Source organism: Peromyscus maniculatus, chromosome 1, assembly GCF_049852395.1.
Source record: "Peromyscus maniculatus bairdii isolate BWxNUB_F1_BW_parent chromosome 1, HU_Pman_BW_mat_3.1, whole genome shotgun sequence".
NCBI lineage: Eukaryota > Metazoa > Chordata > Mammalia > Rodentia > Cricetidae > Peromyscus > Peromyscus maniculatus.
The window spans coordinates 196081219-196097974 of NC_134852.1; the positions used below are offsets into that span (position 1 = coordinate 196081219).

General features: G+C 43.5%; 1 protein-coding gene across 1 annotated transcript; it reads right to left on the minus strand.

Moving 5' to 3' along the window:
* Window positions 1-345: 345 nt before the first annotated feature.
* Window positions 346-16730, minus strand: Cox15 (cytochrome c oxidase assembly factor COX15). The gene is made up of 9 exons (XM_042263923.2): window positions 16541-16730; window positions 15419-15609; window positions 12723-12845; window positions 10523-10709; window positions 8320-8487; window positions 6238-6319; window positions 4471-4625; window positions 2370-2483; window positions 346-1294 (listed from the first exon to the last, which is right to left on the minus strand). Exons 1-9 carry the CDS (start codon window positions 16628-16630, stop codon window positions 1163-1165), a joined length of 1242 nt encoding a protein of 413 aa, XP_042119857.2. The 5' UTR covers window positions 16631-16730; the 3' UTR covers window positions 346-1162.
* Window positions 16731-16756: the final 26 nt, after the last annotated feature.

Consider the following 16756-nt stretch of genomic DNA (forward strand, 5'->3'; position numbering starts at 1 on the left):
TGGGCCACTGAGATAGCTCGGCAGGTAAAACCACTTGCCACATAAGCCTGGCAACCTGAGTTTGACCCCAGAACCCACACCAAGGTGGCAGGAGAGAACCGATTCACACGAGTTGTCCCCTGACCTCTGCATGCACATGCATGTATAGTATGGATTCCCCTGTCATATACATGCACACAAAATAGTAAGTAAATTCTTAAAAAAATTAAATGATGTAATGAGAGTTATGGCGTAATCAACCCAAAGGGGCTGGTAAAAGGAAAAAATTAAATCCTGGGTTAGCTGATTGAAAATACATGTTTTAATTACCTTTATGTTTAAAAACAATTGACAAAACTGTTGATAGACTGTTGAAAACATTAAAGGAAATTTATTTGATCCTTTAAGTGTACAATGGCCTTTTCTGAACTAGACATTGGAACATAAAATCAGTAACTTTATTATTCCCACCAATTCATGCTTCCCTCATTCAGTATTTGGTATCTATCAGTATTTGTAAATCATACAAATACAAAAATAGTTAAGATGTATCTGTTCACCAGGAGCGCACAGAAACTGTAATACAGTTAAATAGCTAAATACCAGACCTGTTTCCTGACATGCTCAACTGTAATAAAAGTGAAGTAAAAGATCTGAAGTACTTTTCCCTGGCCTCCAGGGGCACCTGTACACAGTAGGAACACAAAGACACACACAAACACATAAAAGATGATCTTCACTTCAAAATCTAGCTAGTTAGCTGCTTTTAAAAACCAGAAGATATGACAACCCTAGACCTTGGTAACAAACATTCAGTTACCCGTCGACTGGTCCAGTGAGTCCACTGGGGCACCTGTTCTTGAGTCACCAGCCTGGTGTCACCAGCCTGAGTAGTGGACACGACTCTGCAGCACAAGACACAGAAACCCAAGATCTTCCTAACGCTAAGAAAAGCCAGACTGCCTACTAAGAAGCAGCAAATGACAGACACTTCTGCGATAGATTTTAAAGGGAACCTCTGATGTAAGCACACCTTAGTGACATTCTTGATCCAGTGCCCATCTCAAAACAGTCTTGAGAGACTTGACCAATTTGGAAACCATGTCAAGGCCGCTCTCTTAAGTCCTTGTGCTTGCTTATGAATTCCCAAGGCAGTTCCAGTCCTAGGAAGTGATTCTCAGAATTATTTTGGGACTCTTCGGAGTTCATTCATGAGCCAAAGGGCACCACTGAGCAGAGCCAGGGAGCCTGACTGGTGTGTGGCAGCCAGAGGAGTTGGAACATACATAAGCAGAGTGCTAATGCCCAAGGCCACCTGTTGTAGAAGGAGAAGAAAGGTAGAAATACTGAAAGTGACTGCACGTGACCAGACACACACCTCCACAGTCTCGTCAGAACATTAGGAAGCATGTGTCTGACCTAAGTAAACAGAAAACAGTGAAACTCAAACAGAAATGGTAGACCTCAATTCCCCTTAGTGTCCTCTAACCACTCTTTATTTTCCTTTGGGAATGTGTCTTACTCTAGGCCATGCTGGCCTGGAACGCATGGTTCTAGCAATCCTCTTCCTTGGTCTCCTGAGTGCTAGAATTATAGGCAGGAGCTACCATACCCAGCTTCTACCTGTCTTATTCCACACTGGTAGTTAGCATTACCAGTTTCTATATGCCTTACTTTCATATATATTGAGATACATATTTGAGATATGTATGTTGAGAGATACATGTTTTTTGTTTTTGTTGGAGGTAGTTTCTCTGTGTAGCCCTGGCTAGCCTAGAACTCACTATGTAGACCAGGCTAGTCTGGAACTCACCTGCCTCTGTCTTCCAAGTGCTGGAATACACAGATACATAGAGTTCTGTGTTGTTAAAAATGTTCTGTCCCTTGAGTTTCCTTAAACTGCTGTGCAGTATTCCATAGCAAAGACACCATGCATGGTTGTTTGTTTCCAATTTTAATCAGCACAATTCCAAGTTTCCTCACACTAAGTTCTTACTATATTAGGTATTTCTAAGGCATATACAACCGTCAGTTTTCTGGACCAAAGCATTATATATTATATATATCACATATATTATATTGTCTAATTGCCCTCTGAAGAAAGCTAGTATAGAGTCATGGTCTCACCAAGAATATTAAAACATCCATTTTCCTATACTTATGCTAATAACATTATCTCTTTGCCTGCTTCCCGCACATTCAAACTTGAGCTCTTCAGAGTCATAAGCACAAAATGATATCAGTTGCTCCTCTCTGATATTAAGAAGCTGTTGTGTTTAATAGCCATTTGTCGTTCTTCTTATGACAAAGTGTACTTACACCTTTTTCATGATTAATCTACCATTAACATTAACTTGGGGGATGGCATGAGATCAAGAAGGGCTCTGTACCTGTGCATATGCCAGAGCGAGCAGAGTCACTGCTGCTGTCTTGGTCCTTCGAGGAAGGGGGATTCTCCGGGACAGGAAATAGAGCACTGTAATGGCAGTGACGGACGTGATTCCCTAGGGAAAGAAGATTATCATCATGCATGCTAGGCTTTCCGCCACACTGACTCCCGTTCAACTCCTACCTCTCAGGAACCCTGAGCAACCAGGGAGACCTGTACTGGGCACAAAGAACACTGTTCCACCCCTGTTGTACCTCATTAGCATCACCCACAGTCCTCTTCTGCTTGAACTGAGGTGGTACTGTCCACCCAGGGTACCCTCTGAGTTTGTGTTTACTACTTTATACACATTTACCTTCCCTCGGGTAAGAGCCTTGCCTTTTAAATCAGACCACGTATCTTTAGCTGTAATTTTGTATCTAATTTTAAATTCCTTTTTTCAAAGGTTTATCTTACGTGCATGGGTGTTTTGCATGCATGCATTTCTGTGCACTATGTACATGCGGTGTCTGAAGCACTACCATCTCTACTCACAGAAAAGGATGTTGGAGCCTCTGGAACCAGAGTTAGTGTGAGCCCCCATGTGGGTGCTGGGAACTGAACTTGGGTCTTCTGCAAGAGCAACAAGTACTCTTAACCACTATTCTTAAAGCAGGGCTGACCTTAGCACATAAAGGGTTTAACTTTCCTGGGTTGTGAGTAGAGATGGTAGTGCTTCCAGCTGGTAAAAACAATGAAAATCTTGGTTTTAATTATACCAGGACAAGGGTCTATGGTTGGCAATAAGGTTTCTTTTCCATCCATGCCAGAGAGAATGTTTTCTGTCATATTTTTATATGTTTCAAAACAAGCCATGGGGCAGATTCAACCATACTTTATTTATGCTAAAATACTGTGTAGGGGTGGGGACTAAGACTACCTGGGAATGTCAGCCCTGGCCCATGGATTTGCGTCCTCTCTGCATCTCCTCATCTATCATCTCACACTCAGCATGCCTCCATCTGATGTCTTCCTGACTTTAGCTTAACACTCACTCTAGAAGTTCCATTTCTGCTGGACATGTTTTATGAATGCTTCAGGAGAAACTCTGGGGTCTCCTTTGATCTCTTTTTACATGTATTCCTAACAGCTAATCTTAACTCCATGTTCCTTTAAAGCTCCGCTGAGATCCTCCAGCTATCAAGGTTTTCCACTTATGTCTTGTTCCCTGTGACCATATTCTGCTTTCTCTAACAACACTGGGGTTTCCTGGGTACACCGGTTCACCACACTCAGGCTGCCAGGTCAGTCTTAGTACTGTTCTCACACTGTCAGTACCTATGGGCTTAAATAAATGGAAACGTATTAATGAAGCACCTCCGGGGCTCTTCCAAGCTGTGTGCTCAGCCAAAGACTATAGTCTGTTCTCTAGTCAACCGCATCTCGCTGAAATGACATTCAGGCGTATTCAGGATGAGGGGGTTAGTATTAACTTGCCTATCTGATTTTAAGCTAGAATTTGGGTGTAATGACAAAAATGTCAGATTATTAGACATCCGGTCAGTCCTAGAATTGCTTCCAAAGAACAAGCAGCTACTGCTGTGCTAACTGCAGCTGCCAGTGCCTCACTGGCACCCCCGAAACGTGTGTGAGGGTTCAATGCCCAGTGCCTCACTGGCACCCCCGAAACGTGTGTGAGGGTCCCGATGCCCAGTGCCTCACGTCTCACTGGCACCCCTGAAACGTGTGTGAGGGTCCCGATGCCCAGTGCCTCACTGACACCCCCAAAACGTGTGTGAGGGTCCAATGCCCAGTGCCTCACTGGCACCCCCAAAACGTGTGTGAGGGTCCAATACCCAGGGCCTCACATCTCACTGGCATTCCCAAACGTGTGTGAGGGTCCTTATGCCTCACACCTCACTGGCATTCCCATGTATATTAGGGTCCCAATGCCTCACGTCTCACTGGCACCCCCGAAACGTGTGAAGGTCCCGATGCCTCACGTCTCACTGGCACCCCCGAAACGTGTGTGAGGGTCCCGATGCCCAGTGCCTCACACCTCACTGGCACTCCCAATGTGTATTAGGGTCCCTATGCCCAGCAGTACAGACCAACACACTTACCAGAAGCCGGTGATCAAACTGTACCATGGTGGGGTTCTCAAAAACATTCTTCAGAATGGGAGAGAAGGTAAGGAGGTCCTCTGGGATCCAAGAATCTCCCATTTTGGGGAAGGAGTTGTAAACAAGCCCAGCATCCAGCCCTGCTACAAAAGCCCCTGCATGCCAAGATACACAGGACTTCTCAAAATAAAGACCAAATATTAGCTCTGAACACAGAAGTCTCCTAGCCCAGAGCTAGACAAAGGAACTATTTGGAGGATAATAGAAAAATAGGCAATTGGGCTTCTCGGGTAGAGAACATACATCACACTCTCCACAGGAACTCAGCAACACCTCGAACCCTTACCTGCTCCAATCCCAAGACTGTAGTGTGTCTCTGCTAGAGAGCAGAAGCTCTGGAGGAGATGTCTAGTCATTGGAAAAGTCCTTGTTTTGGATTCTGTGTCCTTCCTGTCCCTAACTTCTGCTGATCGAGCTTGGAACTGTACCCCTGACTTCCTCAGTCTGCCCCATGCTCTGACGTGGGAATCTTCTGCCCGTTCCTCCCCCTTCATCCTGCTTGATTTTCCGAACAGCACTGAACGTTACCGGACGTGCTTTGGTTGTACTTTTCTGTCTTTCTTCCAAGGATTCAATAAATATTGGTTGAAGGAACAAAGAAGATAGAAAAATTTTTTTACAAACTTACAAACTAAACCCTGGATGAGCACAAAAAGAAGGCAGGTGTGAATGGATGGATGATCGATCCATTATTACCAACAGAGTCAAAGAAATGTGAATCATTTTTGTAAACATGACTTACAAGATCAAAATACACATTATATAGGAAAGAAATGGAGAGCAGAGAATCAGGGGTGGGTGCTCTTGGTTTGAGTTAATGTCATTTTCATGACCAAGCAGTGCTGTCCAGTGAAGCTTTCTGTTATAATGGAAGTGTTCCATGTCTGTCTCCTACAATGCATTAGCCATAAGGTACATGTGCCTGTTGATGACTCAGTGTGGCTAGTGTAACCAAATGAAAGCTAAATGCTATTTAACCTTAAGTTCAACCATACGGGGTTCTGATTCCTGTGTTAGACTCAGCATTCCACAGTGAGAAAGGTGAAGGTGAACATATGATTTAAGGAAGAGAAGTCCAGGGCTGGAGCGATGGCTCAATGGCTGCAGCTCTTCCAGAAGACCTGAGTTCGATTCCCAGCACCCACGTTGGGTGGCTCCCAATGTAACTCCAGCTACAGAGGATTCAATGCCCTCTTCTGGCCTCTGTGTACCTGTGCACACCCATGGCATATACTCACACAGACACACACATGTACACATAAATAAAAAAAGCTCAAACTCTTAGGAGGAAAGACCTACCCTGGTCCCAGCTCCAATGAACTTGAACATCTTTGACCACTGAGGACAGGCCATCTGTCTGACCCATTCTGTGCAATGTGTAACATAATGTTTATATAACACATAACACAGCTTCTGCTACATGCCAGGCACCGTTCTAAGCATTTCTTGTACGTGACTTACAGTCATCATCTCATCATCTGTTTCACACACAGCTTGCAGTTCCCACGTGAGGCTAGTAATCGATTTGAACTTGGGCAGTATGCATTTAAGTAAATGAAATGCTCAATAGTTTTGTTCAACTGAGTGGACAGTAGGAGCCGAAAACAGAGGGTAGATGGTGGGAGTGAAGGAAAAGAGAAAGAGGCAGCAGGAATAACAGAGTGCTCAGCAGGAAGGGCCACTGCAAACTAATGGGACGAAGCCTACCTGAGAGAGCCGTGAGGAACACCAGGCCGGCTGTTCCGCCAGCAAAGCGTCTCAACCACAGGAGCTGTCGGGTTTCAGGTAACTGAAAAGGATAATCAGGGAATCTCTTTGGTAGGAACTATGGAGGCAGCGAGATCTCCAAATCCAAACGCAGACAATTTAAGGTCAGGTTGTCTCTGTCTGCTAATGACACTGTTCTAATGTAGGATAAAGACTCGGCAGATAGTGTTCTAACATAGGATAAGTACCCCAGCAGGTACTGTTCCAACATACATCAATTTCATTGTTAGACATTTATCATGTATCTTCCCAGACATCTCAATTAATTAAATTTCAATAGTTCCCAGTAGCTAGTGGCTCCTGGGCTAGAGAACGTGACACTATATCACTTAACTAGCTATCATCTCAAATTCTTTCTATAATTGGGTAGAATATAAACAAAGAAAAGGAAAAATTGATAAAAGTTATCAGTAAGCTACCACAGTTCAATTCCTTGTTTGGGTATGTGTGTGAATGTGTGGGCGTATGTTTAGGGGTTGAAAAGGAAGAATAGGTTATCAGCAAATAGCTGTAGATGCAGGCAATTTATTTTATATATTTGTCTTGGAAGTCAGAGGAAGAACAATTTTTCAGATGAGGAATATTTACTATGAAAATGCTTTTATGTGGCTTTCCTGTGAACATCTCCAGTCCTTACTGGGATCCAAGCCCTTAGCTGTAAATATCTACTAGATAATTCTGAACATCAAAATGTTCTCCATGAACAGCTTATCCAGGCCGACTCACGAATTAATAATATTTATTTGATTATCACTTTTTATTTTATTTTATTTTATTTTATTTTTATTTTTTTTTTTTTTGGTTTTTCGAGACAGGGTTTCTCTGTGTAGCTTTGCGCCTTTCCTGGGACTCACTTGGTAGTCCAGGCTGACCTCAAACTCACAGAGATCCGCCTGCCTCTGCCTCCCGAGTGCTGGGATTAAAGGCGTGCGCCACCACCGCCCGGCCCGATTATCACTTTTTAAATTAAACATTTTAAATGTTTATTCATTATTAGTGTGTATGTATGTGTGTATGCATGCTTGTGCCCTAGCACAAGTGTGGATATCAAAATAGAATTTTGTGTAATTGATTCTCCTCATCCACTTCATGTGGGTTAGAGGATTGAACTCAGGTTTCCAGGCTTGTTGAGCCATTTTACCAAGCCAACATTCACTCTTGTAAATATCAGGAAAAAAGTGAGCTGGGTGTGGTGGTGTACACCCTTAATCCTAGCACTCAGGAGGCAGAGGCAGGCAGATCTCTGTGAGTTTGAGGCCAGCCTGGGCTACTGAGCAAGTTCCAGGACAGCCAGGGCTACATAGAGAAACCCCTGTCTCAAAAAACCAAAAGTGAAAAAAGTAAAAGAGAAAAGACAGAAAGACAGAAAACAGTGTCCTAAACAAGTCTGGCAACTCAAGACTTCTATTATAAATGAAGCCGCACCCCCCCCCCCCCCCCCCCGCACCCCTCCTAAAAGAAAACAAAAGTTTTATTTTGAGTCAAAGCATAAAATATAAAAGTTGACATTTTCCTGAGGGAAAACTAGCACACAGAAAAGTACCTTTTAGACACAAATCACTATGGTTTAATAAACAGTGTTAGACTGAATGCTATGTCCCCACTTAATGACACACTGGGCTGCTGTTCACCAGCACAAGTTCAGCCACAGCTCTTGTTCAGGTCCTCCTGTCTTGTCTCCATTCAAAGCGGTTGGGTTACATCTTACATTCAGTTCACCTTGCCTTTTTCCTAAAATGTGTGTTTTCACATTCCTCATTAGACAGCGCTGACAATTCTATATTACCGAGCAATTCCACTTCGGGATATCTATATGTATATATCCCAAAGACCTGAAAGCGGCGTCTCAAAGAGCTAGCTGCGCACCCACACTCACAGATACTTTCTTTACAACAGCCAGAGAGAGCAGCAGCTGTTAGAGGGATCTGAAGTCTGACTTAGTAACTTTGCATCAGAACCAGATTCCCACTTCCCTGCCCTGTGGGCAGGCACCTGTGCAGCTGTGCTAACAGTGACATTTACCTTGTGCTGAGGGAGGAGCAGGGACAGTGAGGTCCACAGGCTGGCACAGTAAAGAACAAGTGCGGATCCCAGGTGTGCTGCCAGGCGGTACTGACTGACCCGAGGGATGTCATAGGACTCCGGCTTTTCCTCTAGTCCACTTTTCACCATGTACCAGCCCAAGAGCCCCTGGAATTCAAGCAGAGAGGGGCAAATCACACAAGGTTTGACCTGTTAGGTTCTACTGAGAAAGCACATTATCAGAAAGAACACCCTTCCTACCCGTTTCCACACCTGCCTAGTGTTCATAGCCAGTGTTCAGGAAGTGTGAACAGGAAGTATTAGTGCTTGGTCACTGTTTAGACTTATGTTTTGTTGAAGTATAGTTCAGGTATATGAAATCATACAAAAGTTTACACTCAAAACTTTATAAATACTCGATATAATTTAACATGTAAACCAGTGAAACAGAATAGTTTATTCTATGAAAACTAGATTGTATTTGGAAAAATCTTAATAAAGATTAACTGTTTAAAAATAATTACTGTAAAGACAGGTGGGTATAAGACAAACACAAAAGTGGGGGGGGGAGTCATACAAATATGTAAGATTTTGCGTGTAGATTGCTTTGCAAAAATATATTTCTACTCTAAGAAAAATGAAACTAGAAACTGTAATTTATGGAGATGAAGAAATTTAAAGTTGAACTTTAAATTCCAAATTCAGTCAAAGACTTCAGCTCTTGGGAAGGAAGGAAGAAAGGAAAGGGGAGGGTGGAAGGAGATTAAAAAAAAAAAGTGCATGTTTAAACCAGATGTGGTGGCACAGACTTGTAATTCCAGCCCTTGGGAAGTAGAGGCACCAGGATCAGCAATTTGAGGTCATACTTGGCTACATAGCAAGTTGTAGGTCATAACAAGATTTGGCTACACAAGACTGTCTCATAAATCCAAACCAACCAAACAAACAATAACAACAGAACCCCACCATTCCCCAACAAAATGCAGGTTTACGGTTAGAAAGCTCACAGGATGCATCACACTCCACGGTCCTCTGCTTTAACCAGCAAATAACCCAACTACCTCCATTCAATCTTAGCAGATAAGACACAGTCATTTCACCCACTGCCTCCCACCCCCGGAATCAGGTCAAAGGAGAGTTTCTACTATTCTTCAGGCAATTCTTCGGGGTATTTCCTTCCGCTTTCAAGATTAGCGTGGCTATTCTAATTACCTTTCATCTACAGGGACACTGGAGAACTGAGGCACGTACAGTGTGAATTCTCCAGCCTAACTTGCTTCCTGCCACAACCCTATCTGACATCTTAAACGTCTACCTTCATTTCTAATGTTTAACTATAAAATTAAACTTACACTATTCCATCTAATTTGCTTAGTTACTAAAATATAATAAAAGTTAACTTTTATAACAAATTTCTATCAAATAACTTTTATTAGTCTTTGATTCTTGACTATAGTTTGTATTGCCTCGTTAATTGCTTCTTAATTAGCTCATCTCCTTACCACTTCTGAGTTAAATTAACCACCTCGTCTCCTACTGGTCAAATGTTGATGTTTCTTTGATGCCGTGACATCATCAGGACCTTTACATTTTGACCCAAATACTTGTAGGTGTCTTCTCTAGTTCCTTTTCTTGGTTCTTAGCTTTAACTGTGAGAATCTCCCAAAGCTCTTTTCTTTAAGATAAGTCAGCTTACAGGATTTTAAATACCACTTATACTTGAACATCGGCTACATCTGTATCCCAACAACAGTTTCACCCCCAAACTGTTTCTTTTGGAGTTCTCCTCTGTAGTCACTCTACAATAGGGATCAGTCCTTCTAAGACAGCAGAAGAGTTAGAGAAATGGAAGAGAACCATGATGGGGCACGAGCTCTACTGCTAGTGCCATAGAAAATGTTCTTATTGAGTGCTCACTGACCTGAGACACCCAGCCAACTGCTTAATAGCTGTTATCTCATTTAATATCTATACTCCCTAAGCGGCCCTAGAGCTATCTCTACCTACAGGAAGGAGATCGTATATGACAAAAGCCAGGCAGCTTGCCCTACGTGGCAGAAGTGAGGTTAGAGCCAGGCCTATGGCACTAAATGCTCATTCTTACCTTCTCTCTTTCAGTGCTTCAGACCTGACTCCCTTAAATACTGCCGACTAGGCAGCTCTCTGGAGCATCTCTGGTTTCCCAATCTTGAATAAATCTTACCTGGAAACAGACTAAGCCACAGAGGGCAAGAACGCGTCCTTTCATGCCACGGCTGAGCCAACCCTTTCTCCAAAAGTAGGCAGCAGGCAGGATGTACGCAAGGCCTACAGCTCGACCCCACATTCGGTGCGAGTATTCCATGTACCAGATAAACTTGAATTCCGCCAGTGTCATGTCATGATTCAGGCTAGGTGAAATGGGAGTCAAAAATGAAGAGAGAGGAACCTCTATGGGGTTTATTTACTTATTCTGTGTGCATGGACACATAGGTGCCACAGCGTGTGTGTGTGTGGGGGGGGCGGTCAGAGACAACTTTTTGGGAATCAGTTTTCTGTTCTCTCCTTCCACCTTGTGTTTGAGGCAGGGTCTCTCTTGTATCTGCCGGCCCTTGAATTTCTGGCTAATTTTCCTGCTTCCCCCTCCCATCTCACAACAGTGCTGGGGTTATAGATGTATACCATCACATTTGGCTTGTCCCACGGGTCCCGGGGCTGAATTTAAGTCATGAAGGTAATGGGCAAGCACTTTCACTGCAAAGCCATCTCCTCAGTCCCTCCGCTCGTTTGTTTACCTATGGGATGCAGAACTATTCTGTCTTGCAGCCTCACAGACCTGCACTCTTCCTCGTCAGTAACTTTAACGTGATTCTGAACTTACAGTTTAGAGTAAGCAGCTCACTACGTTCACGTGAACCTAAGATCAAGAAATCAATCTAACCACTGTAAAGGATTTAAAGAAGCAAAAAATGCACAGGATACGTGCTAGCTAATGTTATGTACTTGACACAGGCTAGAGTCATTTGAGAGGAGGGAACCCGCTGAGACAAAGCCTCCTGAGACTGAGCTGTAGACAAGTCTATAGAGCATTTTCTTCCCTGTTTTTTTTTTTTTTTTTTGAGACAGGGTTTCTCTGTGTAGCCCTGGCTATTCTAGAACTTGCTTTGTAGACCAGACTGTCCTCAAACTCAGAGAGATCCACCTGCCTTTACCTCCCGAGTGCTGGGATTAAAGGCCTATGCCACCACTGCCCAACATACAGAGCATTTTTTTAATTAGTGATTGATAGATGAGGGCCCAGCCCATTGTGGGTGGGATCATCCCTGAGCAGGTGGTCCTGGGTTCTATAAGAAAGCAGGCTGAGGGCTGGAGAGATGGCTCAGCGGTTAAGAACACTGACTGCTCTTCCAGAGGACCTGAGTTCAATTCCCAGCAACCACATGGTGGCTCACAACCACCTGTAATAAGATCTGGTGCCCTCTTCTGGCTTGCAGGGACACATGCATGCAGAATACTGTATACATAATAAATAAAATTAAAAAAAAAAAAAAAAAAAAAAAAGCAGACTGAACAAGCCATGGGGAGCAAGCCAGTAAGCAGCACCCTTCTGTCGGAACACAATCCAAGAATGGAGTCATATGAGAATTTGGAGTGCTTGTGAGAAAACTTCAAGAAAAAAGGTAAGAGTCTTGTAACCTCAGTTTCTTCAAAGCACAGACTTGTTCTTGGAATGTGTTTTCACGATCCTCCCAGGTGTAGCAGACAGGAGTGAGTGTACTTCAGCTGTTGTTACTCCTATGCCTCTATGGAAAAGCATGTTTTTGCCGTGTGTGGCTCTCCTTGTGACTGAACACCTTTCTCATGTGATCCTTCTTAGCCCTCAGAGTATAAGTTTCCCGATGCTCTGAATGAAGTTGGCTATTGCATGAGACTTTAGTCTGCTTCATTTTTAGGCTCCATTCTCCCAGGTTCCACTGCCTTTAGGTGGTAAACATCCTCCATGGCCTCTGCATCAGCTTCTGCCTCCTGGTTCCTGCCCTCACTGCTTTTAATGATGGACTGTTATATGGAACTGTGAGTGAAATAAACCCTTTCCTCCCACGTTGCCTTTGGTCATGGCACTTCATCACAGCAATAATGACCCTAACTAAGACAGGATATTTACTTGAGGGGCTTCAGAGATGGCTCAGTGCGTAAGAATGCTCGCTGCACAAGCATGAAGTTGAGTTCAAATCCCCAGCACCCATATCAAAACCCACCCATGGTCATGTGTTCCTGTAACTCTAGTGCTGTGGGGTCAGACAGGAAAATCACTGAGACTCGCCAGCAGTGAGCTTAGCACTAGGTTCAGTGAGAAATCATGTCTCCAAGCAGGCTGCGCACAAACAAATAAAGACATTTCCCTGATTGTTTCTAACACTTACATTTTAAATTCTGGAAATTGCTGATATTTTTGGAATTCAGCTTCCCATTCTTCTCGGCTTGTGGGTGGCTTCATCTCCTTTATTAAATGCCAGTCTACCATTGAGAGGCCAGACTCTGTCAGCCTTAGGATAGAACAGTTGTAAGTGTATGATTTAGGTTATTCATAAATAGTTTACAGCAACAAGCAGATGTGAACTTAACCCTTGGGTAGGGATTCCTTTCCTCTTCCTTTTCTGTTTGCAATGTTGGAAATGGAATCCAGGTTCCTGCACAAACCAGGCCCTGCATGCCAGCTCTTATTTCTTTACACTTTTAGTTTATTCTCTCAATTCTTTTACTCAGCCCCACCCCACACCCCATTTATTGTTTGTTGATTTTTTCTTTCTTTCCTGAAACAGGGTCTCCGAGGTAGCCTCAGTTGCCTCTGAACACTTCCTAAGTGTTGAGATTACAGGCATGTGCCACATGACTGGGTCCCACTTTATTCTTTCACTAGCGTTTCTTTACAGGCAAAAACAATGTTCAGATTAAATAAATGTGTAATAAATACATAAACAACATCCTTATTACTTTGGTGCTAAGGACTGAACCCAGGGGCTTGCATACACTAAGTATTCATTGAACCATTGAATTATGTATAATACCAGCTAAAACTAACATTCTCTACATCAGGAAAAGAGACTTATTACAGAAGTACAAGTTCAAGATAACAATATTTAAATTTGCTGCAATTTCCCATAGCAGCCAATGTTTAACAACATAGTACTTTGAAACAGGAGTGCAAGGAATATGAAGATAAACACACACACTTCATTATGTTAAAAAGTCGGGGCTGGAGGGGCAGCTCATCCAATAAAGTGCTGGCCTGAACAAAGCCCCAGAGCCTACGTTTAAAAAAACAAAAAATAAACACACACTTGTAATCCCACTTATGGACAGACAGAGATAAACAGATTCTGGAAACTCCATGGTCTATTTTGCAAGTTCAAGGTCAGTGATAGGCCTTGTCTCAAAAAACAAAACAAACAAACAAACAAACACAAAATGGTGGGCAGCACCTAGGAATGAAACCAGAAGTCATCTTCTGACCTCTACATGCATACAGATGCACATGCACACACACAAACTAAAAAGTACTTTCAATAAAAAGGAATCAGGGTTCCTAATCTAAAGGCCAAGGCAAGAAATACAAAATAAGCCTGGAAAACCTATTGTAGCAGAAAGCAAAGATGCTATCGAAGGGCCTTGTCAAAGGATGCTGGGACCAATCTTAAGAGATTAAGATGGGGGAATTTAAGGAAGCTATCAACACAATCCTCACAGCAGACTAAGACATATCCAATGTTTTTAAATGTATAAACTCATAACAAAACTTTAAAACCCAAATCCTTTATTTGTAACCTTTGGAGGGTCTTGGGAACAGATTTGTCATTTTGAAAATTAGTAAATGAAGAGAATGAATCAAGTCTTGCCTTTCCTATAAAGACTGGATCCCAGATAATGAAACTGCTAATGAGGTAAAGCTTCACTTTACAGTTGAACTAATAAAAATATTACTATTTTGGAATGCTAATGAAATGAATATATGCAATTGTTGTGGAATATTAGTTCAAGATGTATTACACTCATTTATGTTGTGGAACATTTGTTTAATGATGCAAAGATGTGTTGCATTCTTTTACATTGCATTTGTTTAACTCTGTAAAGCTTTGTTACTTTGCCTACCTACAACACTTGATTGGTCTAATAAAGAGCTGAAGGCCAATAGGTAGGCAGGAGAAAGGATAGGCATGCAGCGAGAATAAATAAGAGGAGAAATCTAGGCTCAAGAGAAGAGCAAGGAGTGAGAAAAGGAGGAGAGGAGGACGCCAGGGGTCAGCCACCCAGCTACACAGCCAGCCACGGAGTAAAAAGGAAAGAAAGATATATAGAATAAAGAAAGGCGAAAACCCCAGAGGCAAAATATAGTTATAGAGAAATGAGATAATTTAAGTTAGAAAAGCTGGCTAGAAACAAGCCAAGCTAAGATCTGGCATTCATAAGTAAGACTAAGTCTCTGTACTTCTTTGGGAGCTGGGTGGAGGGCCCCCAAAGAGTAAAAAAGCCAACTATAGGCAATAGTAATCAAGACAGTTGAAGTCCGTCCGCAATAGATACAAGAATGAATGCTCCAATCACCTATGCAGTATTTTGTCCCCTCATTACCAACCTGAATCTAATAAGCAACAGGACAGACAGGGACAAAGGATATGTTAGACATCACCAGACAGTCAGACTGTGGGAAACCAAAGGACAAATGACTTGGCCTTCTTCAGTAACAACAAAACTTTGAAGACGAGGGAGGAGGGAGAGCCTAAATTCATAAAGTCTGTTTACAGATATAAAGAGAACCTAGGAGACATATGAAGCAATGGTGACACTTGAACTTACGTGTTTAATCTAAGCAAACAAACTGCAGGGGGAAAAGATAAATCTCAACACTGGAGAGGTAAACTCTACAGAAATAATGCCCAGCTATCAGGGAAGACTGAAACCTGTCCTTATGATAGGCTCCTACTAATAAAACACTACTCTGTTCTAAGATACAGGAAGCTATTAAGTTTCTCCATCTGTAAGTTGAGAGCGCTAAGCCAGATGATGCCCAAAGCCCGGTGTTCCCACCGATAACCTGGTTCACCGAGAGCAAATGACTCACCTAGTCACTCCTCCAAGAATAACTGCTCCAGCCACTGTCCCGCTGCACACCAGGAGCCACCGGCCCACTGCCTGCTCAGCCGCCTTCGAAGGAAGGGGCACTGTGCCTTTTCCGTGTTGCAAAGCCACTTCAGCCACGGTGCCATATTGCCCTGGCCTCAGAGGACGCCTGCTGCCAAAGCCGCAACCACACTGAGGAGCAAGAAAGAACAATGTAACTGGAAGAATCGGGGAAAGACTGCTACCCACACTCAGCCTCAACCCCATAAGGCCGCATTTTCACAGCTACCTCTCTGGCTGACCGTCGTCTCTCATCTGGATTCCTGGAACCCTTTCCCTAATGGGTTTCTCCTTCCAGTCTCTAAATGTGCTGTCCCCTCCCATCCACTTGCCTGATACTCCCCACTGTGGATCCGGGCTTGCATTGGTACTCCCCAAACTTTCCCGGGTCTTACAACAGGCCACTCTCACAGCACAAGGACCTCCCCTACCACGACTCTTAACACACTGTCATGTATCGTCAGGTGATCTGTCGTGTCTCACTAATCTGGGAGGTCTGCAGGTTCTGATCAATCTTGCTCTCCCTCTCTCTCTCACCTTCTACTAATAATCGTCAGATAAGAGAATGCATGTCCTCTTTGGGTTCTAACCCTACAAGTAGGATGTATGTTCAGTTTCCTACTTCCAGTTAACTGAGTAGCTTAGACAAGCAACTTAAAATAAGCCTCAATTCCCTTCTCTGTAGAATGGGGTTATACAGTAGTTCTGCTACTTGTAGCAAAAACTCATGTGCAAAAATACCGAGCTCTTTTTTTTTTTTATCATGTGCTAAATGTCTGATGTATATTAAAAAAAAATGTAATCCTCACCAACACCTTGTGAAATAGTAGTTACCCCATTCTACAGATTAGGAAACTGAAACCTAAAAGCTAAATAAATTGGCCAGTGATACACAAACAGGGGACAGTATTTCCGGGTCCGCATTCAGGGGGCTGTCTGGACACAAGGAAATGTATCATGAAATGGTAAGGAGATAACCACTGGCCGGGCGGCCCGTTGACTTCATTCTAGCCCTTTTCACCCCGGCCGGGCTTCCGTGATCGGCGCCAGCTGCAGTGGGTACCTGTGCTCTGGACGCCGCCCTAGGGACGAGGAGCCCGACACTGTGGCTCCCCGTGAAGAACCTGAGGGGCGGAAGGAGCAACCGCTGCATACTGGCAGTGCACCGCCTCCGCCAGAGTGGCCCAACAGCCGGCAGTCCTCTTCTCCCCTCCGGAAAGGGGAAGCCCTTCCGGGTCAGACGCCACGCGCGCCCCCCGCGCCGGAGGCTGGCCACTGC

Excerpts from the sequence above, each read along its gene's own strand:
- Cox15 (XM_042263923.2), bottom strand. The coding sequence starts at position 16,630 with ATGCAGCGGTTGCTCCTTCCGCCCCTCAGGTTCTTCACGGGGAGCCAC. Across the intron at positions 12,846-15,418 it reads ATTCTTGGAGGAGTGACTAG|GCTGACAGAGTCTGGCCTCT; the intron begins GTGAGTCATTTG and ends TTCTATCCTAAG. Across the intron at positions 8,488-10,522 it reads GTGGCTTAGTCTGTTTCCAG|GGGCTCTTGGGCTGGTACAT; the intron begins GTAAGATTTATT and ends CTTGAATTCCAG.